We start from the raw sequence: 27,941 nt of genomic DNA on the forward strand, positions 1-27,941 counted from the left end.
ACTCCACATGTGACGCCATTTTGGAAAGAAGACACCCCAATGTATTCTGTGAGGGGCATGGCGAGTTCATATAAGTTTTTTTTTTTTTTTTTACACAAGTTAGCGGAAAAGGAGACTGTGAGAAAAAAACAAAAAAAAAGTGTCCTTTTCAGCTAACTTGTGACAAAAAGTTAAATCTTTCATGGACTCAATATGCTCTTCAGCGAATACCTTGGGGTGTCTACTTTCCGAAATGGGGTCATTTGTGCGGTGTGTTTACTGTTCTGGCATTTTGGGCGGGGCTAAACTGTAAGCAACCCTGTAAAGCCTAAAAGGTACTCGTTGGACTTTCGGCCCCTTTACGCACCTAGGCTGCAAAAAAGTGTCACACATGTGGTATCACCGTACTCGGGAGAAGTAGGGCAATGTGTTTGGGGGTGTATTTTTACATATACCCATGCTGGATGAGAGAAATATCTCTGTAAAGTGACAACTTCGTATAAAAAAAAAATTAAAAAGTTGTCATTTACAGAGATATTTCTCACACACTGTATGGGTATATGTAAAAATATACCCCAAAACACATTGCCCTACTTCTCCTGAGTACGGCGATACCATATGTATGACACTTTTTTGCAGCCTAGGTGCACAAAGGGGCCCAAATTCCAATGAGTACTTTTAGGATTTCACAGGGCATTTTTTACGCATTTGGATTCCAAAACTTCAGTTATTTTTTTTTTCTTACAAAGTCTCATATTCCACTAACTTGTGACAAAAAATAAAATCTCACATGAACTCGCCATACCCCTCATGGAATCCAAATGCGTACATTTTTTTTAGACATTTCTATTCCAGACTTCTTCTCAAGCTTTAGGGCCCCTAAAATGGGCAGTATAAATACCCCACATGTGACCGCATTTTGGAAAGAAGACACCCCAATGTATTTCGTGAGGGGCATGGCGAGTTCATGTAAAATTGTATTTTCCATTACGCCCCATGACAGCACCTGTGAGAGATCCCGTTTCCTGTCCGGAAGGGGGAGGAACTTCCCAGATCTTTAAATTGGTCCCTTGCCTTCCACCGCTCAGTTCTTTCCTGTTTCCTGTCCAAGGACAGGAAGATTTATTACCAGGTCTATTTTTCGGATGCAGGACCTCTAGGGTTAAAGGGAAACCTAGTGGAGGTACCTGTTGGCGTAAGTCTCCACTAGGAGCCGCTGAGAAGCCCGACGTCTTTTTTTCCCCTTCTTCGGTAGCCATGGGGGGGATGCCTGTAGCTGCCTTGCGACCCTGCCTGCCAGCGAAGTTGCGGCGTGAGGGGGGAGGTGCGTCTTCTCCTCTCATTGAGGCTGGCTGAACTGGGCGTGCGCGTCGCACTGGAAGTGACGTGTGCGTTCCACCGGCCGGAAGGGGGAGGAGCTTAACATGGCAGACGCTGCGCGGCCCATTTGAAAAAGGGAATGCCGGCCAGCCAGCGTGGAGGGCGGAGCAGCAGCAGGCAGATACTGACCAGACGCCAAGTGGCACCTACAGCCCTCCATTGGACCCCCTTGAAGCAGCATTATCATGCAAGAAGGGGAAGTACAACAGTGCACCAACAGGCAGGAGCAGCTTTCGGAATCCAGCATGGTAGTCCTGGGGGTAAGAGGGGTTAACCCCCACCATCTCCCTTTGGGGAGTTATTATTATGGTCAGGTTAGACTGATTAGGCTGTTTTGTTGAATGCAGGTTAAAGAAGCCCCAAGAAAAGCTTCCCACAAAACGAGAGCTAAAAAGTGTGGCATTTGCAAGCGGAGGTTGGATCCGTCTTACCCCAAAACATGTTGTCAACCATGTCTGGATAAGTTAGTGGCAGAGGAGTCGCCATCTTTATTGCAAAGTATCCGAGATTTAGTTAAAAATGAAGTCCGTTCTTCTGTGGAGGAGCTTAAAAAATCCCTGCCTAGCTCATCCAGACATAAGAGGGCCCAGGCGATAGTGGAGGATACTATGGACTCTGGGTCTGAGGAGGGTGCTATTGCAGACTCAGATTCCTCTTCTGAGGACTTGACAGGGAAACCGTTATTTAAAGCGGAAGATACGATCTACTATTGAAGGCGGTTAGATCAACGATGGAGCTTGAGGAAGAAAAGGTGTCCAGGTCTAGACCAGAGCTTATGTTTGAGAGCCTAAAGCCGTCATGGCACCCAACAGGTAGGTTACAATGCAGGTACGTGGAACCTACACTCCCTGAAGTGTACGGTAGCCGTTATGGCACCTAACAGGTAGAATTTAGCGTAGGAACCCGTCTAACAGAGAACGCCTTGACGCTTGGCAGACGGGCTCAAATAATTTTGTACAAAATAATTTGCCAAGTATCTCGCACTTATAGTGTAGCACTTGTTATTTCCATGCAATTTTTGTACTTTATATTGCAGTGCATTGTCACATTGCATGTCTGTCTTTCATGTTATTTCCTTGCCCCAGCAATGTGCTCCTGCGGTTGTTATGTGACTGAGCCCCTTTTTTGGTTTCCCTTGTAGTTTGTAATTGAGGTGTGGCTGCCTCCTCAGTCTCACATTTCTGACCACCCTGTCTGCCCCATTGGCTGATTTTAATTAGTGTCAGTGCATAGTCAGGCCTGCTCCACTTCATTCACTGAAGCCACAGCACCAGGACTCTCACTGCGGTCCTTGGTGGCTTTTAGGCGCCGGTGGTGTTGTGGAGTGGGCCTGCTGTGTAGCCTGCATTCCCTGAAGTGGATGGTAGCCGTCATGGCACCCAACAGGTAGGTTACAATGCAGGTACGTGGAACCTACACTCCCTGAAGTGTACGGTAGCCGTTATGGCACCTAACAGGTAGAATTTAGCGTAGGAACCCGTCTAACAGAACGCCTTGACGCTTGGCAGACGGGCTCAAATAATTTTGTACAAAATAATTTGCCAAGTATCTCGCACTTATAGTGTAGCACTTGTTATTTCCATGCAATTTTTGTACTTTATATTGCAGTGCATTGTCACATTGCATGTCTGTCTTTCATGATTAGGCTGTTTTGTTGAATGCAGGTTAAAGAAGCCCCAAGAAAAGCTTCCCACAAAACGAGAGCTAAAAAGTGTGGCATTTGCAAGCGGAGGTTGGATCCGTCTTACCCCAAAACATGTTGTCAACCATGTCTGGATAAGTTAGTGGCAGAGGAGTCGTCATCTTTATTGCAAAGTATCCGAGATTTAGTTAAAAATGAAGTCCGTTCTTCTGTGGAGGAGCTTAAAAAATCCCTGCCTAGCTCATCCAGACATAAGAGGGCCCAGGCGATAGTGGAGGATACTATGGACTCTGGGTCTGAGGAGGGTGCTATTGCAGACTCAGATTCCTCTTCTGAGGACTTGACAGGGAAACCGTTATTTAAAGCGGAAGATACGATCTACTATTGAAGGTGGTTAGATCAACGATGGAGCTTGAGGAAGAAAAGGTGTCCAGGTCTAGACCAGAGCTTATGTTTGAGAGCCTAAAGCCTCAAAAGTCTAGGGTGTTCCCCATTCAGGACTGTATCAAGGACGTGATTAAACGTGAATGGGAGAAATCCGATAAAAGCAGTCAAAAGAAAGTACCCCTTAGACGATCAAGAAGTATCAGCTTGGCAGGAGGTACCGAGGGTAGACGCTCCTGTAGCTAAGACAAATAAGAAGTCAGCTCTCCCGTTTGAGGATTTAGGGTCCCTTAAAGATCCCATGGACAAAAGGGCTGATGCATACTTAAGGAAGAATTGGGAAGCTTCCACTTCTGCCTTTAAACCAAATATAGCGACTACCTCGATGGCAATGTATTAAAGCTCTGGTTGGAGGAATTAGAGTCTCATATAGAGAACAAGACTCCTAGGGATCAGCTGCTGGAGGCTATACCAACTATGTCCAGTGCAGTGGACTTTATCTCTGATGCCTCCGCTGACGCATTGAGGCTTTCCGCTAGAGTGGCTGCACTGTCCAATTCAGCCAGAAGGTCGTTATGGTTGAAGGGGTGGAAGGGCGATGTAGCTTTAAAATCTAAGCTTTGTGCCCTCCCTTGCCAAGGAGATTTTTTTATTTGGGTCGGCCTTAGATTATATTTTAGATAAGGCATCTGATAAGAAAAAAGGATTTCCAGCACCGTCCTTTCCTAGACAGGGGAAGCCATTTCAGAGTTATGAAAGAAGGAAAGGTTTTCGGGGTCAAAAGAAAAGGAGGGAGTGGACATCCGATAAATTAAAAAGTGTGCTGTTTAAATCCAGACCTCAAACATCAAGTTCCACTCAACAATGACGCCAGACCCCAAGTAGGCGGTAGTCTTAATTTTTTCCGGCCTGGCAAAATATTACCGCAAGCCCCTGGGTAAAGGATATTATAAAGGAAGGTTATCGCCTAGACTTCAAGAGACTACCACCCAGGACATTCAAAATTACTTAATTAAACCAAAATTCTCCAAAACAGGCGGCACTTACGGAGGAAATAAACAACCTCTTGGAAAAGGCAGTCCTTGTTCCAGTCCCAAAGAACGAACAAGGAGAGGGTTTTTATTCAACCCTATTTCTGGTCCCCAAGCCCAACAGTACGTTCAGGCTGATAATAAATTTGAAGGGTCTCAACCAGTATCTGTCCTACCAGAAATTCAGGATGGAATCCATCTCCACCACGGTCCTCCATCTGTTCCCCAACTGCGTGATGGCCTCAATAGACATAAAAGATGCCTACTATCACGTGCCCATTCATCCTTTGTCCCAAAGATACCTGAGGGTAGCAATGAAGATGGGAGAATCAATCGTCCATTTGCAGTTCAGAGCACTTCCTTTTGGAATATCGCAGGCGCCGAGGCTCTTCACAAAGCTGATGGCGGAGGTAATGGCAGAAGTAAGAAGGTCAGACATCATTATAATCTCATACCTGGACGACCTTCTCTTGGTAGGGCAGTCCCCAGAGTTGTTGAAATCTCAGATACAGAAGGTCCTGGGGATCTTGATGAGCCTGGGCTGGTTAATAAATTGGGACAAATCATCCCCGATTCCAACATCCAAATGCGTTTTTCTAGGCATCCTATTAGATTCTCAGACACAGAAATCTTATCTTCCGGCAGACAAGAAGGAGGGTATTCAGCAGAAGATCAGGTCTTTCAGCAAAACCAAGGAAGTCTCCCTAAGGAAAGCTATGTCTATTCTGGGTGTGATGACAGCTTGTATTCCAGCTGTGAGGTGGGCCCAATTCAGGTCCAGAATACTTCAATGGCACATTTTGTCCAAATAGGACGGGAGGTCGCGATCCCTGGATCACAAGATTGTGGTCCCGGGGTCAGTAACCCGATCCCTAGCTTGGTGGCTAAAAACTTCGAACCTCAGTCAGGGGGTAGAGTGGGTGAGACACGACCCCTTAATAATAAGCACCTATGCAAGTCCTTGGGGATGGGGGGCCCATTCAGTTTTGGGGTTTTTCTAAGGTCCTTGGTCAAGAACCTAGAGTGCTCAATCTCAAAATGCCAGAGAGTTAAGAGCAGTCCTGTGCGCACTAAAGGAAAGTCTCCCATCTTGGTCTCAAAAACATGTCAGGATCCTATCAGACAACGCCTCGGTGGTAGCTTATATAAACAAACAAGGGGGAACAAGACCCTATCAACTAATGCAGCTGGCATCCAGGATTTTCTTGTTAATACAGGGGAAAGCTCTTTCTCTCAGCGGTTCATTTGAAAGGCTCAGAGAATCACCAGGCGGACTTTCTCAGCAGACACAGATTCAGTCAGGCAAATTGGTGTCTGAATCAGGAAGTGTTTCACCAAATACAGGCCCTATGGGGATCCCCTACGATAGATCTATTCGCCTCGGTAGAAAACAAAAAGTGCGAAAAGTTCTTTTCTCTCAGCAGGGAGGATCAGTCGATAGGCACAGATGGGCTCTCACAGACATGGGGGAAGGGCCTAGTCTATGCTTTCCCTCCCATCAGCCTATTGCCCAGAGTGATCCAGAAGATCAGAGGGTATGAAAAACCTTCCTTCGGTTTGCAGGTCCAGGCTTAGACTTGAGCTCACCCAACATCCCGTTAATTTTAAACTTTTTACAGGAAGGCCATAACAAAAAGCTTAAACCCAGCACTCTCAAGGTACAGGTCTCGGCACTTAGTGTCCTGTTTGACTTTCGATTGGCTACTCATCCTTGGGTCAAAAGGTTCATTAAGTGATCCTCTAGACTATGTCCTATAGTTAAATCTAAGTCAGCCCCATGGGACCTTAACCTGGTTCTTTCTGCTCTAACCAAGGCTCCGTTTGAGCCTCTGGGGGACGTCCCCTTAAAGATGTTGTCCTATAAGATCGTATTTTTAGTGGCCATTACATCTGCCAGACGAGTAGGAGAACTATCCGCTTTGTCCTCTTCCCCACCATATACTCAGATTCTGGAAGATAGAATTGTTTTCAATCCGGATCCTGCATTCCTGCCCAAAGTAGTGTCGGTATTCCATAAGACTTTTGTCAGGACCCAAAGAATGAAGGAGAAAGATCCTTTCATACTTTAGCTGTTAGAAGGTGTGTCTGTGCATATTTAGAGTCTACGAAGGGCTTTAGAAAAACCCTGCAACTCTTTGTTCAGTTTCAGGGTCAGAACAGGGGCTTGAAAGTTACAAGCCGTACCTTAGACAGATGGATCAAGAGAGCGATAGGTCTGGCATATTCACTATCAGATTATCTGGTCCCTTCAGATTTTTCAGCCCATTCCACCAGGGCAGAAAAAGGGTGCGCTACCATCGAACAAATCTGTAGTGCTGCAACGTGGAGTTCCCCCTCTACGTTTTACAAGCACTATAGGTTGGTCCTTTCATCTGTGCAGGATATGTCTTTTGGGAGAAAGGTGCCGCAGGCTGTAGTTCCTCCCTAATAGTTATCTAGTCGCTCACAGGAAAAAAATAAAAATGAATGAATGAATGAATGAATGAATGAATGAAATATATATATATATATATATATATATATATATATATATACATATGAAAAAAGATAAATCTATTCTTTAGTATTTTTTCTGGTATGTTTTCTCGCTTGTGTTTTTAGTTTCACTATATATAGGTGCATTGCTGGTCCCTGGAATTTCCATGTCAAATACTGAGCAGTGGAAGGCAAGGGACCAATTTAAAGATCTGGGAAGTTTCGTTTCCTGTCCGGAAGGGGGAAGATCTCTCACAGGTGCTGTCATGGGCTCATGGAAAATATATTACCGGTAAGAGTAATTGAAGTATTTTTGGCACACGTTAGCGGAAAATTATATATATATATATATATATATATATATATATATATATATATATATATATATATATATATATATATATAAATATATAATTTTTTTCCCCCCTCTTACAAAGTCTCATATTCCACTAACTTCTGACAAAATATAAAAAATCTCCCATGCCCCTCAACAGTGATCTTTATAGCGCCGCAGCGATTTTAGTGTTTTTGCAGCGATCAGAAAAAAAATTCTGTCACTGCGGTGGGGCGGACTGAATGCAAGTGTGTGCACAAGATCAGGCCTGATCGGGAGAACACTGCGTTTTTTGTAGAGCCTATAGAACATGTCCTATTGCGGACAAGAAAAGGATCTGCAAAATGCGGAAAGCACATTGCTGGTGTCCGTGTTTCGCGGATCTGCGGTGTCCGTGTTTCGCGGATCCGCAAAACACATACGGACGTCTGAATGGAGCCTTATAAGGGGGTGATCAATGACACGGGAGGTGATCAGGGAGTCTATATGGGGTGATCAGGGGTTAATAAGTGACAGGGGGGGGGTGTAGTGTAGTGTGGTGATTGGTGCCACTTACAGAGCTGCCTGAGTCCTCTGGTGGTTGATCCAAGCAAAAGGGACCACCAGAGGACCAGGTATATTAGATGCTGTTAACAAAACACTGTCTAATATACCTTTTTGGGGTTAAAAAAAAAAAAAAAAAATCGCAGGCATGCTGTAGATCAACTCGTTTACCTTGCGATCCTGTTAGCGCGCGCTCCTGTGAGAGCGGGTTCACAGGAAATCTCGCGTCTCACGAGATGACGCGTAGATGCGTCAAGGAGGAACAAACCGACCGCCCGCAGGACGCATCCCTGCGTTAGGTGGTCGGGAGCTGGTTAATAGACCTCCACAGTGCCCGCCCCTTTAATAGTGACCTCCACAGTGCCCGCCCATTTAACACCTTAGGGACCAGTCTCATTTTCACATTAAGGACCAGGCCATTTTTTGCAAATCTGACCACTTTATGTGCTCCTAACTTTAAAACGCTTTGACTTATCTAGGCCATTCTGAGATAGTTTTTTTTCGTCACATATTGTACTTGATGACACTGGTAAAATGGAGTAAAAAAAAAAATATATATTTCTATTAAAAAAAATATATATACCAAGTTTACCAAAAATTGGGAAAAATTTGCAAATTTACAAGTTTCAATTTCTCTACTTCTACGGGATAAGGTGGCAGTTTTGTTGGTACTATTTTAGGGCACATATGATTTTTGCTCTATATTACACTTTTGTGAGGCAAGTAACAAGAAATAGCTGTTTTGGCACCGTTTTTATTGAATGTTTTTCACAACATTCATCTGACAGGTTAGATCATGTGGTATTTTTATAGAGCAGGTTGTCACGGACGCGACAATACCAAATATGACAACTTTTTTGGGTTGTTTGTTTCCGTTTTACATAACAAAGCATTATTTTTTTTTTTTTATGATTCTTTAGTGTCTCCACATTCTGACTCTGATTCTTTTTTGGTCGACTATCTTATGTAGGGGCTAATTTTTTGGGGGGGATGAGATGACGGTTTGATTGCCACTATTTTAGGGTGCGTATGACTATTTAATTGCTTGCTATTACACTTTTTTGTGATGTAAGGTGACAAAAAAAATAAAAGGCTTTTTTTACACCGTTTTTATTTTTGGACGGTATTCACCTGAGGGGTTAGGTCATGTGATATTTTTATAGAGCAGGTTATTAAGGACGCTGCGATATGCAATATGTATACTTTTTTTTATTCACTTAATTTTTTTTTTGTTTTAAAAATGCAGTTATTGTGTAAAACTTATGTGTCTCCATATTCTAAGACACAGTTTTTTTTTTTGTTTGTTTTTTGGCCGATTGTTTTAGGTAGGCGCTCATTTTGTGCGGGATGAGGCGATGGTTAGATTGGTACTATTTTGGTGGGCATACGCCTATTTGATTGCTTGCTGTTGTACTTTTAGTGATGTATCGCGCTGCCTTCCATGCCATCGGGTCCCCATTAAAGCAGCACGGGGACCCGATGGCACAGCTGAAACTACCTGTAAACATCGCAAATCGCAGGTCTGAATTGACCTGCAGGTTTGCGGCGATCGCCGATACGGGGGGTGCCTGCTGATGATTGGAAATACATATGACGTACTGGTACCTCATGTGTCCCCAAGAGGTTAACAGTGACTTCTACAGTGCCCGCCCCTTCAATATTGACCTCCAGTGTCTGCCCCTCTAACAGTGACCTCCACAAAGCTGTAATTTTCATTGGTAGCATTTTTTGGTACATATGACTTTCTGATCGCAGGATAAGTAACATGATCCTTTTATATCAGGTGGTTATGGACACAGTGATACTAATGATGTTTTTTCATTTTTAACCAATTATAAATGAGTAGATATGGGAAAAGAGCATTTTACTTACATAATATTTTTTTTTGTATATTTCTTTTTTTTAGGCCCAGAATGGTCTGATGCTGGATCAATGCATTGTATTGTACCTGTCAGTTTTATAATGACACTTGGCCCTATCAGACTTGCTATAGTGCAATATAAAATTTGTTAAGTAATTAGCACTTTGCTTACCTTTTTTCATACATTCTGGTGGAGGAGGCTCCCACTGACCTTGACTGCTACATCTGATAGTGCCTGAGCCACTTAAGACAAAGTCTTCCTTACATTCAATAACTAAAACTTCATGCTGAACATAAAACGCCTTCAAGCCCATCTTGGGCTGTGCATTGGCAACCTCTGGAAATGTGCATGTAGCTATGGAGTAACAAAATAATAATTTTAAAAAAGTGACCTCAGGGTTATAGTACATGACAACCTCTTTCTAAAACCCCTTTCACACGGGTGAGAGTTTTCCACGCAGGTGCAATGCGCTAGGTGAGCCCATTCATTTCTATGGGGCTGTGCACATGAGCGGTGATTTTCACACATCACTTGTGCGTTGCGTGAAAATCGCAGCTCACTCCATCACAGCACAGTAGGCAGTTAAAGGATGAAACTGAGCATGTGCGGCCATCTTAGTCAGCCGGACAAAGAAATAGGAGAAATAAAAAAAATTAATAAAAAAAAAAAAAAACACCAGGTGGCGCTATACATTGTATTAAAATAACTCTGTGGCTATACTGCATTTTTTATTACATGCAATTACAAAAGTATTCAGAACCAGGTGCTGGTTTGAAAACTCTAGAATATGTTTCGTGGGACAACCACTTTAAAGAGAATGTGTCATCAGCAGATTACCTATTGTTTAAATCAAATTTTTGGCAAGAATTTATCACTGTAGGTGTACTTGAGGTGAGTTTTTAGATTGCAGTTGCTATGTGCAACTGTGCTAAAGTTATTAATACATTTTCTGCAATGTACAATAACCTGGCATACAGTTGCGACTATTCTGCAACTTTTAAAAAAGTCACAGTGCATAAATGTGACAAAAGTGATAAACCTTGAAATCCAGACCATTTTTTTCACTCTACTTCTGAAAGTGGCACAGGAATTTCTTTTGCCAATGTCATTTTTACTTTTTACATCATTTTCTATATTTAACTCTTTCACGATGCAGCCAATTTTTCACTTTTTCTGTTTATCTCCCTTCTCTGTTCACATTACCAGACTAGAGCTGTTTTTTTGCAGAGCAAGTTATAATTTTTAATGCCCCCACATCTCATGTATTAAAACTAGAAGAAAAAAAAAATAAAGAAAAAATAAATATATTCTGCAGGTCAGTTTGATTACAGAGATACCAAATTTATATAGGTTTCTGACATTCATAATTTTTTTATGAATGGTGGCACTGAGGGGGGGAGCCTAAAGGAATGCGGAAACCTGATGGAATGGGGGCAGATGAGTTTTTAGAAAGAAAAACGTTCTTTTAATTAGTTTTTTGTTATTAGAGCACTCGATTAATCGATAGAATACTCCATTAAAAAAATAGTTGATAGCTGCAGCCCTAGATGTGACCCTCTGATCGCTTATTCCATATTCTTGCAGTCTATGGGACTTTTACTGGCTGCCTGTCAAGCCCTGCTTTGAGGCATGGCATAACAGGCAGTTTGCTTTTGCAGACCTAGGAGCCCTCAGAAAACCCCATTGGCTGCCAATGAGAACCCTGTGATTTCACTGCTAGGGCTTCGACTGAAGAATGGAGGAAGCCCCCTAGCATCTGTTTAACTGCCCTGATGATATGGCGTGGTATCTGAGGGGCTAAATGCGTCCAGGTGTCAGCTGCCACCATATATGGAGCAGGATGAGCTTCTAATCGCACACATACAAGCCTCGTGCAAAGCTGACAAACTATTATGTCAGGAGTCATGAAGAGGTTAAAAAAAAATCCTAAAATCCTGCAGTTTTCACTAAGGCTAATACCATGAGCAACATCTTGTTCTATGAAGATCACTTAGCAGCTAATATCACATTATTTAAACACGCAGGATTACAATGACATATCACCACTATATAGATAACACAGGATACACCATTTACAACAGGTGATGTCATCTGATCTACTCCTTCCTTGTACAATGACCTCTGCACAGGTCACAGCAAATTACTAGAAAACTCCCCCAAAGAAGTCAGCGAGTCTCCCTTCAGTCTATTTTGTCTATGGCCCATGATGGCTGCTGTAAAGAACATCTATAAATGCTGTTAAAAACATTATGGTGACAACATGGCGACATTATTGCCCTTCTAATCATAGCCAGGAAGTAGAATTAGCAAAAATTCCATTCCCTTTTAAAGGAGGTTGTCTTATAGACAACCTCTTTCAAAATGCAGTCACTGGGAGATCAACTAGTTCCAACCCTGGCACCTGTGGGAAATGGCTGATTGAGTCGGGAGAGTAGAGGTTAGTGGTGCCATGGAATACCACATAACATCCGAGAAATACTGGGAGTTGTAGTTCTGTCCTACTGTATACCTCTCCATGTAATGTTCGCTGATGCCCTGCAATGACAGTATGGACATGCTGGGTGTTTTAGTTCTTTCCTCTTATAATGTCCACTGAAGCCATATAATAGGTCTGATAATGCTGGGGGTTGTAGTTGTCTCTTATACCATCTCCTTAAAATGTCAACTTGTTTTCCAAAATAACAGCATAGACATGCTGGGAGTTGTAGTTTTCTCCTCTTTTACTCCTCCATCTATTTGCTCACTAATTTTCAGCAATAAGGCCTGTTTGACACTGCTGGAAGTAGTTCCAGCAGGTTGTTCTCTGCCAGAGCTCTCTGGATCCAGCATTGCCAGAGGTTACCAGAATGCCAGCTGGCCCCATAATATCCTGAGACCTTCAGTAGGCTGTTCTCTGGTGGAACAGCCTGCTGGAACTTCTGCCAGCAATGTCAAACAGGCCTAACCTGGTCATGATGAGACTTGTGGTTCTCCTGTTAATATTATGATCTTGTGCAGCCTTAGAGGTGTTTATTAGGCTTTCTTCATGTCTGCACTAGTGACTTTCATCGTTGTGTTCTGTCATAGGAGCACAACAGTGAAAATCCTGGCATTGCCATATTTGGCACGTCACAGGCGACAACACTCGAGGGATGGCCTATGATTAGACCTGGTTTCCATCATGGAGCCTGGCAGGCTGCAAAATATTGTCCAGCACATAGGACCTCATCTACGACTGAAGCCCCTAGCTCCAGAATGACGTCAGGGCGCCCCACGCGCATGGATGACGTGATCACATGGCACATCATCCATGCGCATGGGGCACTCTGACGTCATTCTGGAGCGCCCCGGGAGCCGCGCAGACTGTAAGTATACCGCTCCCCCGCTCCCCACTACTACTATGGCAACCAGGACTTTAATAGCGTCCTGGCTGCCATAGTAACACAAAGCATTTTCAAATGCTTTCAGTACATTTGCGTTTTTCCGGATACGGCGTGTAATTCCGGATCCGGAGTACATGCCGGATCCGGACAACCCAAGTGTGAAAAAGGCCTTAGTCGAGACCTGGCTTCAGTACAGACCTAGCTTTTTTTTTTTTTTTTTTCTCTTTGTTGGCAAAAGGAAGGGTGTAAGGGAAAGTCACGTAGGTGGTGCCAGGAACTAGCTGTGGGTAGGTGGGGGAAAGGGGGGACGGGGAATAAGGGCCCAATGATTCCTATGTATGACCCTGGGGATGGAAAAAATGAAATTTCACTATTGTTTTCTGGGTTTGATTTTTACAGTATTCCCTATGCAGTAAATGTGACGAGGTAACTTCATTCTGCAGGCCAGTTTGATTACAACAATACCAAATCTAATTATTTTTGTGTTTTTATACAAAAAGAAAATGAAAACTCCTTAAATATGTACATCTATGGAGCTGTTAAGGGTTATATTTTTGCAGCCTGATATTTATTTTTCCTTGATAATATTTCAGGGTGTGAATGACATTTTGATAACTTTATTGCCACACCCCCTCCTGTCCTGCTATTGGCAGCTACGCCCCCTCCTGTCCTGCTATTGGCAGCTGCCCGTCCCCAACACGTGCCATGAAGGAGCTACCTCGTCCATGCCTGAAGGAAGGACTGTGCTGCTGTCTGGGTCCTAAAGAACCCTGCATTCTGTGACTGGCACTCCTGGCTGTGCAAGGGCTTAGCAGGGACATTTCTTAAAAGCTAACATAAAGAAACTTTTTCAGGAGGAAGAGAGACTGAGGGGAAGCTGTGATGGCTGATATGACTGCAGGCTCTGTCCCCTCTGTATCTCCTGTATTGAGAGGATTCTGCCAATATGTGAGGATGTAGCAGAGCAAGGGAAGCAATGTGGACCACAAACTGTGAGCAATCCCAGTGTCTTTCCTGTTTATGGCCCCTCTGCTCTGTGTTCTTATCACAGACATATTACAGCCAGAACATAAGTTCAGGAGATTTAACCTCTTGTGAGCTGTCATGGCCTCATGCACACGACCGTTTTTTTTTTGTGGTCCGCAAAAACGGGTCCCATAGTTCCGTGTCCATTTTTTCTTCCGTGGGGCTTCCTTGATTTTTGGAGGAACCACGGACATGATGGAAAGTAAAAAAATAAATAAAATAAAATTGTTTTGGTGTCCGTCTGGCCGTGCGGACCTAAACGGATCCGTCTTACAATGCAAGTTAATGGGGACGGATCCGTTTGAAGTTGACACAAAATGGTGCAACTGCAAACGGATCCATCCCCCATTGACTTTCAATGTAAAGTCAGGAGTCCCTATTATACCATCGGATCGGAGTTTTCTCCAATCCGATGGTATATTTTAACTTGAAGCGTCCCCATCACCATAGGAACGCCTCTATGTTAGAATATACCATCGGATTTGAGTTAGATCGTGAAATTCAGATCCGACAGTATATTCTAACACAGAGGTGTTCCCATGGTGATGGGGGCGCTTCAAGTAAGACTATCCTACGAACTGTGTACATGTCTGCCCCCTGCTGCCTGGCAGTACCCGATCTCTTACAGGGGGCTGTGATCCGCACAATTAACCCCGCAGGTACAAGAACCGTGGAAACATCCCCCCTCTTCAAAAAGGTTTTTTTTGGAGACTACACTACAACAAACTAGTTAAGTTTTTGACCCCATGGGTGTTTCAAAGAATTTATTGGCATTGAACTGTGAAAATAAAAAAATTATGTATTTTCTTTTCTAAAAGTATGTGGCTTTAACAAGGGTTAAAATGAGAAGAATCATTAAACAGTTACACAATTTTTCTGGAGTATTGAAACTGGTAAAAGTAAAAGAAACCAAATATTTTTCATCAGACCCCCAATCTTCACCAGACCTCAGACAATACGCCCAATTCTTCACCAGACCAATTAAACCCCCATGTCAGAGCTCAGATCAGACTGCCATATCAGGCCCCAGTATCAAGTCATGATACACGTATTATGTCCTAATGTTGTACGCAGTCAGGACTGTGCATTGCAGCACCCAAAGAGAAATATAGAGCGCTGAGTACAGGTAGAACCAGGAGTGCTATATTCACTGCTCCCCGCATCTACTCCATAGTGCAGTGTTTCCCAACCAATGTGCCTCCAGCTGTTTCAAAACTACAACTCCCAGCATGCTGGGAGTTGTAGTTTTGCAACAGCTGGAGGCACACTAGTTGGGAAACACTGCCATAGTGGAAGCACTCAGTAATATACGCTTTATAAAGGGGTTACAAGAACATATGTGTGCACCCGTGCTGTTTGCGGGATGCAATACAGGCACGGGCAGCACACGTAAACGTTCATGTGTATGAGCCCTAGGACACACTGACATTTTACCACACTTTTGGGGGGGAAAAGTGCATGTTATAAAAAGAAAAATATGGTAATTTTTTGGGACACAAGGTGGGCAAAAATTGTAATGGTCAGTGTTTATTTTTATTATTTATGAGGTTTACCATGCGGTGTATATATATTATAATATAATAGCTTTATTCTACTTGTTGATATGGCAATACCAAATGTATACAGTTTCTTCATGTTTTACAACTTTTGTATCAAATTTTTATTTATTATTGTGTTCTTTGCATCACTATGAGGGATGAGCGAATTGACTTCAGATGAAACATCCAAAGTCGATTTGCATAAAACTTTGTTCTAATACTGTACAGAGCAGGAGCTCTGTACAGTATTAGAATGTATGGGCTCCGATGAGCTGAAGTCTCACGAGACTTGGCGCAATAACACCATAAATTAATTTGTACTTTAAAAAAACATTTCCCCAACTTGGGTTTGTCTCCAAGTGGTACCTTGGAACCGAACCAGAGTTCGGGAAATGTTTTTTTTACAGTACAAACTAATTTATGAAGTTATTGAACAAAGTCTAGCGAGACTTCGCAAAGCAATAACTTTGGCTCATCGGAGTCAATACATTCAAATACTGTACGGAGCTCCTGCTCTGTACAGTATTAGAACGAAGTTTTATGCGAATCGACTTGGATGTTTAATCTGAAGTTGATACGCTTATCCCTAATCACTAAATCCAAGACTGAGAACTTTTTTATATTTCTGTTGAGTCAGCTGTGTGGGGGTGTAACGTTACATTACCCTACTTCGTGAGATTTCCCTACCTCCTAACTTCCGGTCGCACAGCTAATGACGTGGGGCAGCGTTCCTGAGTTTTGACGATCTGCGCATGCGAGAACGGACAGTTTATGGAAAATCTCAGCGGAGTTCATCTGCACAGCGGGACACTGCGCATGCACTGGAGAGCCTCAGTAGGGAAATATTACGGCCCAGTGCGCAAGCGCGGCTAACTCCAGAAGATCCAGCAGATCTCCAGGCCTGCGCAGTGTGGGGGTAGGGAGATCTCATGTCAATATTTTCTGGTAAATATATATTTATAAATGTATAATTATTTATCTATAAAATGTATCCACACATTGCCTAGGGAGATCTCATGGCCATATTTTCTGTTAAATAAATATTTATTTAACAGAAAATATGGCCATGAGATCTCCCTACCCCCACACTGCGCAGGTGCAGAGATCGGATGGATCTTCTGGAGTTAGCCGCGCTTTCGCACTGGGCCATAATATTCCCCTACTGAGGCTCTCCGGCGCATGCGCAGTGTCCCGGTGTGCAGATGAACTCTGCTGAGATTTTCCATAAACTGTCCGTTTGCGCAAGCACAGATCATCAAAGCTCAGGAACGCCTCCCCACGTTATTAGCAGTGCGACCGAAAGTTAGGAGGTAGGGAAATCTCACAAAGTAGGGTAATGTAACGTTACAGGGGCTTGTTTTTTGCAGGACGGCTGTAATTTTCATTGGTAGCATTTTTTGGTACATTTGACTTTCTGATCGCAGGATAAGTAACATGATCCTTTTATATCAGGTGGTTATGGACATGGTGATACCAATTATGTTTTTCATTTTTAACCAATTATAAATGAGTAGATATAGGAAAAGAGCGTTTTACTTAAATTTTTTAATTTTGCATATTTCTTATTTTAGGCCCAGAATGGTCTGATGCTGGATCAATGCATTGTATTGTTCCTGTCAGTTTTACACTGACACTTGGCCCTATCAGACTTGGAATAGTGCAATATAAAACTTGTTAAGTAATGAACACTTTGCTTACCTTTTTTCCTACATTCTGGTGGAGGAGGCTCCCACTGACCTTGACTGCTACATCTGATAGTGCCTGAGCCACTTAAGACAAAGTCTTCCTTACATTCAATAACTAAAACATCATGCTGAACATAAAACGCCTTCAAGCCCATCTTAGGCTGTGCATTGACAACCTCTGGAAATGTGCATGTAGCTATGGAGGAACAAAAGAATAATAATAATAATATTGTTATGGCCTTTTTAATTATGTACTCTCAGGGGCATATAAACTAGCATTAATTAGGACAGATCAATTTTAAATTTGAGTTTAACTTACTTATATAAAGCTAACATATCTCGCAGCGCTTCACAAACTATAGCATCACACTTTCTACAATGGGGCTTACAATCTAAGTTCCCTATCAGTATGTCTTTGGAGTGTGGGAGGAAAGCAGAGAACCCAGAGGAAACTCATGCAAACATGGAGAGAACATACAACCTCCATACAGATGTTGTCTTTGGTTCGAACCTAGGACCCAACATTTCAAGGCACCAGTGCTAAGCAGTGAGCCACCAAGCGGACATCTCATGTATCTTTTTATGTAGAGGGGTTAACCCATGATTAATGTAAAAAAAGAAAATCAGGCATCATATAGTAGACAGAAATGGATTTCTAACACAACTAGAACCAGCCCTGCACCTCACATGGATTTAGAGATCTCCTCATTCATTGCTCTGCTAGATTCATCAAGCTGTCAGCTCAGAGGGAGGGTCTTTTCTGCTGTAGCTAAAGGGGCGTGTCTCAGCTCTCCCTATCACAGATCAGGGGGCGTATCTCAGCTCTCCCTATCACAGCACAGGAAGCAGTTGTAGGATGAAACTGAGCATGTGCGGCCATCTCAGTGAGCAGGTCAAAGAAATGAGAGAAAGAACAAACAGCAGATAGCGCTATACATATACATTGTATTGAATAACTCAGTGGCTATACTAAATTTTTTATTACATGCAATTACAAAAAGGTATTCAGATCCAGGTGCTGGTTTGAAAACTGTAGAATATTTTTCGTGGGACAACCACTTTAAAGAGAATGTGTCATCAGCAAATTACCTATTGCTTAAATTACATTTTTGGCAGGAAATTATCCCTGTAGGTGTATTTGAGGGGAGTTTTTAGATTGCAGTTGATGTGTCCAACTGTGCCAAATTTAGGAAAATGGCGAACGTTATTAATAAATCTTGCACAATGTACACTACATGGCATACAGTTTCGACTTTTCTGCAACTTTTTAAAAAGTCACAGTGCATAAGTGTGACATACAAGTGATCTACCCTTTTTTTCACTCCACTTCTGAAAGTGGCACAGGAAGGCACCGGTCGCAAAATTTTGCGCAAATTCCTACGTGCGACATTTCCAAACCAAGAACCTGGTGCCTCAGATTTGATAAATGTCCACCTGTATGTTAAAACACAATTTTAAATCATGGGATACCAGCGCCGTAACTGTACAGCGCTGCGGGCTGACTTAAATCTCAGTGCCATACAGCTATGGCGGGCTGATCGGGAGAGTGCAGGAGCTGCGCCCGCCTGATCAGCAGCAGTGGTCTGGCTGTTTCTGTTAGCCGTATCCACAAGCATCGGTGAAACCACCGACATTAACCCTATATATACATACACAAATCACTGAAAGAAATGCACCAAAATGATACGTAACAGACAATACTAGCCAATTCCTCGTGCCAATGTTAAAAGCTGAGAACTTTTGCCAATATCTTCCAGTTAGGAACATATCGGAGCCCCTCCATGCATGAGGGGCTCCGATATGTTCCTGACTGGAAGATATTGGCAAAGTTCTGTATTTCAGAAATTTGTTAAAACCTTTTAAATTTATAAATTGTTCTGTAATCTCTGTTTGGCTTTTTCACTAGAAAGATTGGAACAATAACCTGAACCTTCTTCTCCAGAAGTACAAGGAATAAGAGCACCTTTTCTTAATAACAGATCCACCTCTCTTTTTAGCCCCCCTTGCGTATTCTGACCTATTTCTGAAACAAAAAACTTTTTGGGCGGGGAAGAGCTGAACTCCAACTTGAACCCCTAATTTTAGAAAGGTTAAAATCCAACTGCCGATAGAAATTCTGGACCAGGCGGGGAGGAAGTTTGATAATCTTCCTCCCACCCTGGCATCATTCTGTATTAACCTTCCTGGGGGCAGGGCCCTGACCCTTGAACAAAAAGCCCTTTGAATTTCCACCAGTTATCCTTTCTACCCGTGTTCCTATCTTTACAGGGAAATATTTTATTCTCACGAAAGGGATAAGGTTCCATTTACACAACCTCAGAATGGGTCAGCATCCGTTCTGCAAATTGCAGAACGGGGGCATACCCATTCATTCTCTATGGGGCAGGAATGGATGCGGACAGCACATAGTGTGCTGTCCAAATCTGCATTTCTGGTGTGTGCCCCCGATCTTCCGGTCCGCGGCTCCGGAAAAAAAATAGAACATGTCCTATTCTTGTCTGCAATCGCGGACAAGAATAAGCAGTTCTATGGGGGTGCCGGCCGGGTGTATTGCGGATCCGCAATACGCTACAGACGTGTGAATGGACCCTTATATTGCCTGCGGAAACCAGAGGGGAACCCCTTTTTTCTATCACCAGCTTTTTCTAATATACAGTGGATATAAAAAGTCTACACACCCCTGTTAAAATGTCAGGTTTCTGTGATGTAAAAAAATTTGACAAAGATAAAATTATTTCAGAACTTTTTCCACCTTTCATCATGAAAGGTGACTTATCTGCAATTGTAGACTCAATACAAGGGCGATAAAGTAGCTTAGTATAGGCGGGAGCTAACTTTACACAATCCACATTCTTTATATTTTGTTTTAGAGGATGCCTTTTTAGGTTTATCCTGAAAAACAAAAAAATAAAATAAGCCAGTATTCATAGAATAGCCCATATCACTGTACATACCCTCCAGCCATACCACAGGCACAGGGGTAGACTGTTCTTCTGGTCACCAGTACTCTCCATGACCTTTGACAGCCTGGATCAGGACCTTCCCGACAAGGATCTCGGCTTCTAGCTGCGTATCTGAATTTAAAACTGCTTTTTCCTGCACTTCCTAGTTTGAAGGGACAAAATCTTGCAGGATTTTGTGACGTCACACGCTCCTGCGTCTTGCACGCACGTGACTACACCAGGCCAGTTCCTAGTATTATAATATGGATCCTCCCGCTTCACGGCTTTAGCAGGGGTATAATGCTGAAGAGACTTCACCACGAACACCCCGCGTCAGCACACTCTATACGGGCCAGGCTTTTCCTAGAGAGCCATGACAGGAGGCCACCTTTGAGGTCTCTCATGAAGGTTACTGACAAAATACACACCGCACAGACGTTCACCAGACTTCCCAAGTGTAGTGGTCACGTCCTTGCATCTTCTGGGTGTGTGGAGCGGGGAACTCATCTGGCGGACACCACCCCCATCTGAATAAAATCTTTCCTTAGGCTACTTTCACACTTGCGTTTGGTGCGGATCAGTCATGGATCTGCACAGACTGATCAGTTTAGATAATACAACCGTCTGCATCCGTTCAGGACGGATCCGTTTGAATTATCTTTAACATAGCAAAGTAGTCATCTTGTGTCATAGAAAACGGATCCGTCCCCATTAACTTCCATTGTGAGTCAGAACGGATCCGTTTGGCTCAGTTTCATCAGAGGGACACCAAAACGCTAGCAGCGTTTTGGTGTCCACCTCCAAAGCGGAATGGAGACAGAACGGAGGCAAACTGATGCATTATGAGCGGATCCTTATCCATTCAGAATGCATTAAGGCAAAACTGATCCGTTTTGGACCGCTTGTGAGAGCCCTGAACAGATCTCACAAACAGAAAGCCAAAACGTGTGAAAGTAGCCTTAGTTGCCCAGGGAGAAACTACTCCCCTCTATGGCACACCAGTAGTATCCACTTCCTAGGACAGGAAACCACTGAGGAAGGGAGAGGATCCTTCTTTTTTTTATACCTGTGGGTTTCCTATCCTGGGAGGCAGACCCTCTCTCACGGTGCGGTCATGGACGATAGGGAAAACAAAAAAATATGGCTCAGAAAATAGCAACACAAAAACAAGGTATACCTTTTCAAAAATGCTTTTACTTTGTAAATATACACATTAGGTATCACCACGTCCATAAAAACCTGTTCTATAAAAATATAATGTGATAGAACACATCTGGTGTCAAAACAGCCATTGTTTGTCACCTTGCTTCACAAAAAGTGCAAAACCAAGTGTTCAAAAAGTTCTATGTACTCCAAAATGGTACCAATCAGTCATCTCATCCCTCAAAAAAAAAAAAGGACACCCTATCTAAGACAATCGCCAGAAAAATAAAAATAATGTGGCAACACAAAAACAAGATTTTATTCTGTTCAAAAATGCTTTTACTGTGTAAAACTTAACAAAAATGAGGGCTTAATTTTTGAGGGAGAAGTTGTATTTTTAAGGGCACCATTTAATTTACCATGTCTGTTAATAGAAAATAGTTATAGATTTCTTTGTTGGGTTAAATTGAAATTCACAATTTCACCAAGGTTTTTGGGGTTATGACATCACAGTGTTCACTGTGCACTAAAAAGGACATGACATTCATATTCTGCAGCTCAATACAACTACCAAATAGCAATACCAAACTTATATAGTGTTTTTTGTTGTAAAAACCTTTAAAAAACAAAATCTACATTTTCTTTGCATCGCCATTTTCTGACTGTCATAACTTTGATATATTTTCTATTCACAGAGCTGTATGAGGGCTTGTTTATTGCGGGATGAACTGTTGTTTTTTCGGACACGGCCATAAATGATACGTTTATTTTTTTTGTATTGTTAATATATTTTTTGTGTAAAATAGGGAAAGGGGAGTGATTCAAATGTTTTACATTTTTTAAGGGGGCTAGAACCTGGGATCTTTTGATCCCTTGTCTCATTCACCGTAATAGGGATCTATTAGGGTGAATAGAATTTTCACATGCTCTCTGCTGTGCTTTATGCAGGCTTGCTAAGAGTCCAGGCTGCCATGTTAACACCGATCAGAGCCCCGCAAATTCACAGATTGCGGCACCCAATGGGTTAAATTACCTGGGTTTGTCAGGATCGCCGGGTATAGAGCGGGCTCAATGAAGCAGTCCGCTCCATACATTACCTCTACCATGGTGACATAAGGGTACGTCACAGCGGTTGAAGGTGTTACCATTACATAATATATTGCTTAAAATAATTTAGCTGTAGACTACCAATGACAGTGAGTGTACTGGTAGCCTAAAACCAACAAAAGACCATATCAATCCATTCTATCCACTTCTAACAATGACTAAATATGCCCCAATAAAATATAAATGGTATTTAATATTTATATGAAAATACGATCTACACACTATTTTGGAATGTTTTTTAATTGTTTGAGGTGGCTAGAGAGTGCATTTTTTAAATAAAATAGTAAAGTATCAGCAACTAAAATTATTGATTTGTAGCCAACTATTCTTCCAACAAACATGAACTTACCGTCGCATTTCGGTGGAGAAGGCTCCCACTGACCTCGACTGCTGCAGGTGATTAAAGGTGAACCATTCAAAACAAAGCCTGCCTCACACTCGAACCTCACAGCATCATCCTGTACATACACTCTATTCAAGCCCACAATCGGCCGGGAATTTGAAACACTTGGAACTTTGCAAGGAACTATAAGAAAAAAGAAACATCTCCTATAAATATTAGAAACCTACAACTCCAAAGAGGTTTTTAACAAGCTCAGCGCCCCTAGCTTAAACCCCCTTAATGACCAGACCACTTTTTACAATTCTGCACTACACTACATTCACAGTTTATTGCTCGGTCATACAAATTAATTTTACCTCCTTTTCTTCTCACTAATAGAGCTTTCATTTGCTGGTATTTCATTGCTGCTGACATTATTACTTTTTTTGATATTAAAGGTGTTGTCCGAGTTATGAAAAAAAATAATATAGCACAGAAAATCTGATATATAATTGAGCTAAGCAAGTTTTATGCAAAGAAAATATATATTTTTCCTCAGTTCCCTGGTTCTTTTCTGGCCCTTTGTTTACATGCAATAAAAACACTCTGCCCCTCCCCCTGCACTGCTAAGGGAGTGAATACAAGTGCTGCCCTGAGTGACATGTCTGCCTACTGGGAGACTCTGCAGCATGTTGTATGTGTAGAACTACAAGTCCCAGCTGTATAATGACACTGCTAAGGGAGTGAATACAAGTGCTGCCCTGAGTGACATGTCTGTCTGCTGGGAGACTCTGCAGTATGTTGTATGTGTAGAACTACAAGTCCCAGCTGTATAATGACACTGCTAAGGGAGTGGGTACAAGAGCTGCCCTGAGTGACATGTCTGTCTGCTGGGAGACTCAGCAGTATGTTGTATGTGTAGAACTACAAGTCCCAGCTGTATAATGACACTGCTAAGAGAGTGAATACAAGTGCTGCCCTGAGTGACATGTCTGCCTGCTGGGAGACTCTGCAGCATGTTGTATGTGTAGGACTACAAGTCCCAGCTGTATAATGACACTGCTAAGGGAGTGAATACAAGTGCAGCCCTGAGTGACATGTCTGCCTGCTGGGAGACTCAGCAGTATGTTGTATGTGTAGGACTACAAGTCCCAGCTGTATAATGACACTGCTAAGGGAGTGGATACAAGAGCTGCCCTGAGTGCTGGGAGACTCTGCAGCATGTTGCATGTGTAGAACTACAAGTCCCAGCTGTATAATGACACTGCTAATACACACAGGATCTTCCCCCTACCTTCTTGTGCAATGCTCTCTCTAGTATATCAGCTCCAGTGCCCAGAATTGTCACTGCTGCAGAGCTGTGCAGCTGAAGGGGTTAAGTATCCTAGCAAAGAGTAGAGGCAGGGAAGGGGGGTGTGGCCAGCACAGTGACTTCTTTACAGGCCACCTTTATCAGAGCAGAGAGAGAAGCTCACATCACAGGTCATGTGACCCTCAGTGAAATCTGAGAAACCAGCCACCGGAGATAAAGTGAGTGATTTGGAAAGCAGTTACATTTGCTTAGTTAGGAACATAAAAAGAACAAAAAAAATAACTCTGATAACCCCTTTAATCGAAATTGAAATTTTTGCAAAAAAAATGAAATTTTTCACTCTGTTGTAAAATTTTTCAAATAAAACTACATTTCTATATAATTTTTTCTCTAAATTTATTGTTCTACATGTCTTTGATAAAAAAAAATGCAATAAGTGTATATTTATTGGTTTGGGTAAAAGTTATAGCGTTTACAAACTACGGTGCAAAAAAAAAAAAATTTACGCACTTTGACTTTCTGAGCACCTGTCATGTTTCCTGAGGCTCTACAATGCCCAGACAGTAGAAACACCCCACAAATGACCCCATTTCAGAAAGTAGACACCCTAAGGTATTCGCTGATGGGCATTGTGTGTTCATGGAATTTTTTATTTTTTTGTCGGAAAATGATTATTTTTATTTTTTTCTTACAAAGTCTCATTCCACTAACTTGTGACAAAAAATAAAATTTTACATGAACTCACCATACCCCTCACGGAATACCTTGGGGTGTCTTCTTTCCAAAATAGGGTCACATGTGGGGTATTTATACTGCCCTGGCATTTTAGGGGCCCTAAAGCGTGAGAAGTAGTTTGGAATCCAAATGCGTAAAAATGCCCTGTGAAATCCAAAAAGTACTCATTGGAATTTGGGCCCCTTTGCGCACCTAGGCTGCAAAAAACGAGTCACATGTCGTATCGCCGTACTCAGAAGAAGTAGGGCAATGTGTTTTGTATTTTTACATATACCCATGCTGGGAGAGATAAATCTCTGTAAAAGACAACTTTTCCAATTTTTTTATACAAGGTTGTCATTTTACAGAAATATTTCTCTCACCCAGCATGGGTATATGTAAAAATACACCCCAAAACACATTGCCCTACTTTTCCTGAGTACGGCGATACCACGTGTCAATATGCCCCTCAGCGAATACCTTGGGGCGTCTTCTTTCCAAAATGAGGTCATTTGTGGGGTGTTTGTACTGCCCTGACATTTGAGGGTCTCCACAATCATTACATGTATGACCAGCATTAGGAGTATCTGCTATTCTCCTTATATTGAGTAATGAGATATTTTTTTTCCGTTCAGCCTCTGGAGGAGAAATGCATCTGCCAGGACATAGGAGCTCCGCCCAACATCCATACCCACTCAGCCCGTATGCCCTGGCAAACCCGATTTCTCCATTCACATCAATCGATGTGGATGAATAAATCATTGCCGGAATTTTTTGCTTTTGCCGGAATTTTTTTTTTATATACAAAGTGTTTGCCAAAGCATATGAACACCGCCCCTCAGCTCATAAGCCTTGGCAAACGTATCTTTTACTGCAGAGGAGAATTCTCGTCTTGCAGCACCGCATACACCGACTTTTGTGTAATCTGACAGCAGCGCAATGCTTCTGTCAGAATGCACATCAGTGCTGCAGCTGGTTGATCGGTTGGTCCACCTAGAAGGTAAAAAAAAAAAAAAAAAACAGGCCGCAACGCAATACATTTATTAACATTAACTTTATATAACATTTGAAACAGAATGTTAACTTTTAGAAACGTTATTGAACTTTTGGAACATTAACTTTTTTGCTAACCTGTGTTTTTTTTATTTATTTTTTATTTTTTTATCTTTATAGGACAAACCTCTCCTTCCCCATGGGACAATGTGCAAAGCGCAAATCGCCCAGAGATGTGGCAAAGTACATTATGCACTTTTTCCCAGGTGAAAGGAGAGGTTTGCAGCAGCTCTGTGTGAAAGGGCCCCAAGACCCCTGTGTGCCTGTCCTGTGTCACGCAATCCCTATATTAAGTGTACCTGTGTGTGGTACTTCCGGAAACACTCCCCTAAGCATAGGGCAGGGTGGTCAGTGCAGTCAGGACAGAAATAGCGGGTGTCACGCCTTATTCCACTCCTGCTACAGACACATCTTTTTCGGGTGGAGCTTGGTTTGAGGTACCAGCAACGACATTGGGGAAATGTCGCTCATGTAGACGGCTCACTACACTGGTGGTTGGGGCCACGGAACCTCCTGGATACAGGAGGTTCTCGATCTCTTCCTGAAATTTGAGGAAGGATCCTGTTCTCCCAGCCGTACTGTAGAGAACAAAACTATTGTACATAGCCAATTGAATTAGGTATACAGACACCTTATACCAGTGTCTGGTCCTGTGGGAGAGTAAATAAGGAGCCAACATCTGGTCATTGAAGTCCACCCCTCCCATGAGCAAATTATAGTTGTGGACCGAGAGGGGCTTTTCAATGACACTGGTTGCCCGTTCAATTTGGATTGTCGTGTCTGCGTGAATGGAGGAGAGTATGTAAACGTCACGCTTGTCTCTCCATTTCACCGCGAGCAGTTCTTGGTTACACAAGGCAGCCCTCTCCCCCCTTGCAAGACGGGTGGTAACGAGCCGTTGGGGGAAGCCCGCGCGACTAGTTCGCGCGGTGCCACAGCAGCGAATCCGTTCTAGGAACAAATGCCTGAAGAGGGACACACTTGTGTAGAAATTGTCCACATAAAGATGCCAAATAAGGGTGACACCAAGTCCCAGACCGTCTTCCCACTGCTTCCCAGGTAGTCAGGGCAACCGACCGGCTCCAGGGTCTGATCTTTTCCCTCATAGATACGAAATTTGTGGGTATAGCCTGTGGCCCTTTCACAGAGCTTATACAATTTGACCCCATACCGGGCGCGCTTGCTTGGGATGTATTGTTTGAAGCCAAGGCGTCCGGTAAAATGTATTAGGGACTCGTCTACGCAGATGCTTTGCTCAGGGGTATACAAATCTGCAAATTTGGTGTTAAAGTGGTCTATGAGGGGCCGAATTTTATGAAGCCGGTCAAAAGCTGGGTGGCCTCTGGGACGAGAGGTGCTATTATCACTAAAGTGCAGGAAACGCAGGATGGTCTCAAATCGTGTCCTGGACATGGCAGCAGAGAACATGGGCATGTGAAGAATTGGGTTTGTGGACCAATATGACCGCAATTCCTGCTTTTTTGTCAAGCCCATGTTGAGGAGAAGGCCCAGAAAAGATTTAAGGGTCGGGGGCTATAAATTGAGTGGCATACCGGTTTGTTTCTGCCACGACTAAGTCAAAGAGCTCCGCAGTGAAGAACAGCTCAAAAAACCCCAGTGCCGATCTGATCTGAGCTGTCTCAACCCGAACTCCAGACTGGGTGGTGAAAGGGGGAACTACTGGTGCGGCTGAAGATGGGGGCTGCAAATCAGGGTTTGCAGCACCTCAGGGACTCTACGGGCCTGTCTGTGCGGTGGCTGCGATGGGGGAACTACTGCACGTGCCACAGTACCAGCTTCAACTGCCCTTCTGGTGCTCGCCACTTCACCATGTTCTACGGCTGTGCTGGTACTAGGTCCAGGATGGGCTGCGCTGCTGGTGTTTGCCTCACCACGTAATCCGACAGCGCCAGCCCCACTCTTCTGCCCTTGAAGCGGATCCTGCGCAACCTGTGGTCTAGCAACACGGGGCCGGGTACGTCTGGTGGTATCAGGGACCTCAACCTCATCGTCCAAACTTTGGGTCAGACTGCCACTGCTTTCTACAGGTTCGTATTCTGACCAGCTGGATTCGTCAGATGAGGGTTCCCATTCCTTATCCGACTGG

The 27,941-nt window shown here is 43.1% G+C and overlaps 1 protein-coding gene across 7 annotated transcripts in view; it reads right to left on the reverse strand.

Moving 5' to 3' along the window:
• Positions 1 to 27,941, reverse strand: part of LOC122933386 (membrane cofactor protein-like) — a 128,295-nt gene that overhangs the window by 22,974 nt on the left and 77,380 nt on the right. For 3 of the 7 annotated variants that reach the window (XM_044288349.1, XM_044288348.1, XM_044288350.1), the window contains exons 9-11: positions 22,783 to 22,959; positions 17,255 to 17,437; positions 9,802 to 9,984 (exon numbers count right to left, since the gene is read on the reverse strand). In XM_044288349.1, the coding sequence (XP_044144284.1) occupies positions 9,802 to 9,984; positions 17,255 to 17,437; positions 22,783 to 22,959 (543 nt within the window). Of the gene's footprint in view, positions 1 to 9,801; positions 9,987 to 17,254; positions 17,438 to 22,782; positions 22,960 to 27,941 lie in introns of all 7 variants that reach the window. The other 4 variants (XR_006388424.1, XM_044288352.1, XM_044288353.1 and 1 more) reach the window with 4 other exon arrangements.

The sequence above is a fragment of the Bufo gargarizans genome, chromosome 3, assembly GCF_014858855.1.
Source record: "Bufo gargarizans isolate SCDJY-AF-19 chromosome 3, ASM1485885v1, whole genome shotgun sequence".
Classification (NCBI taxonomy): Eukaryota; Metazoa; Chordata; class Amphibia; order Anura; family Bufonidae; genus Bufo; species Bufo gargarizans.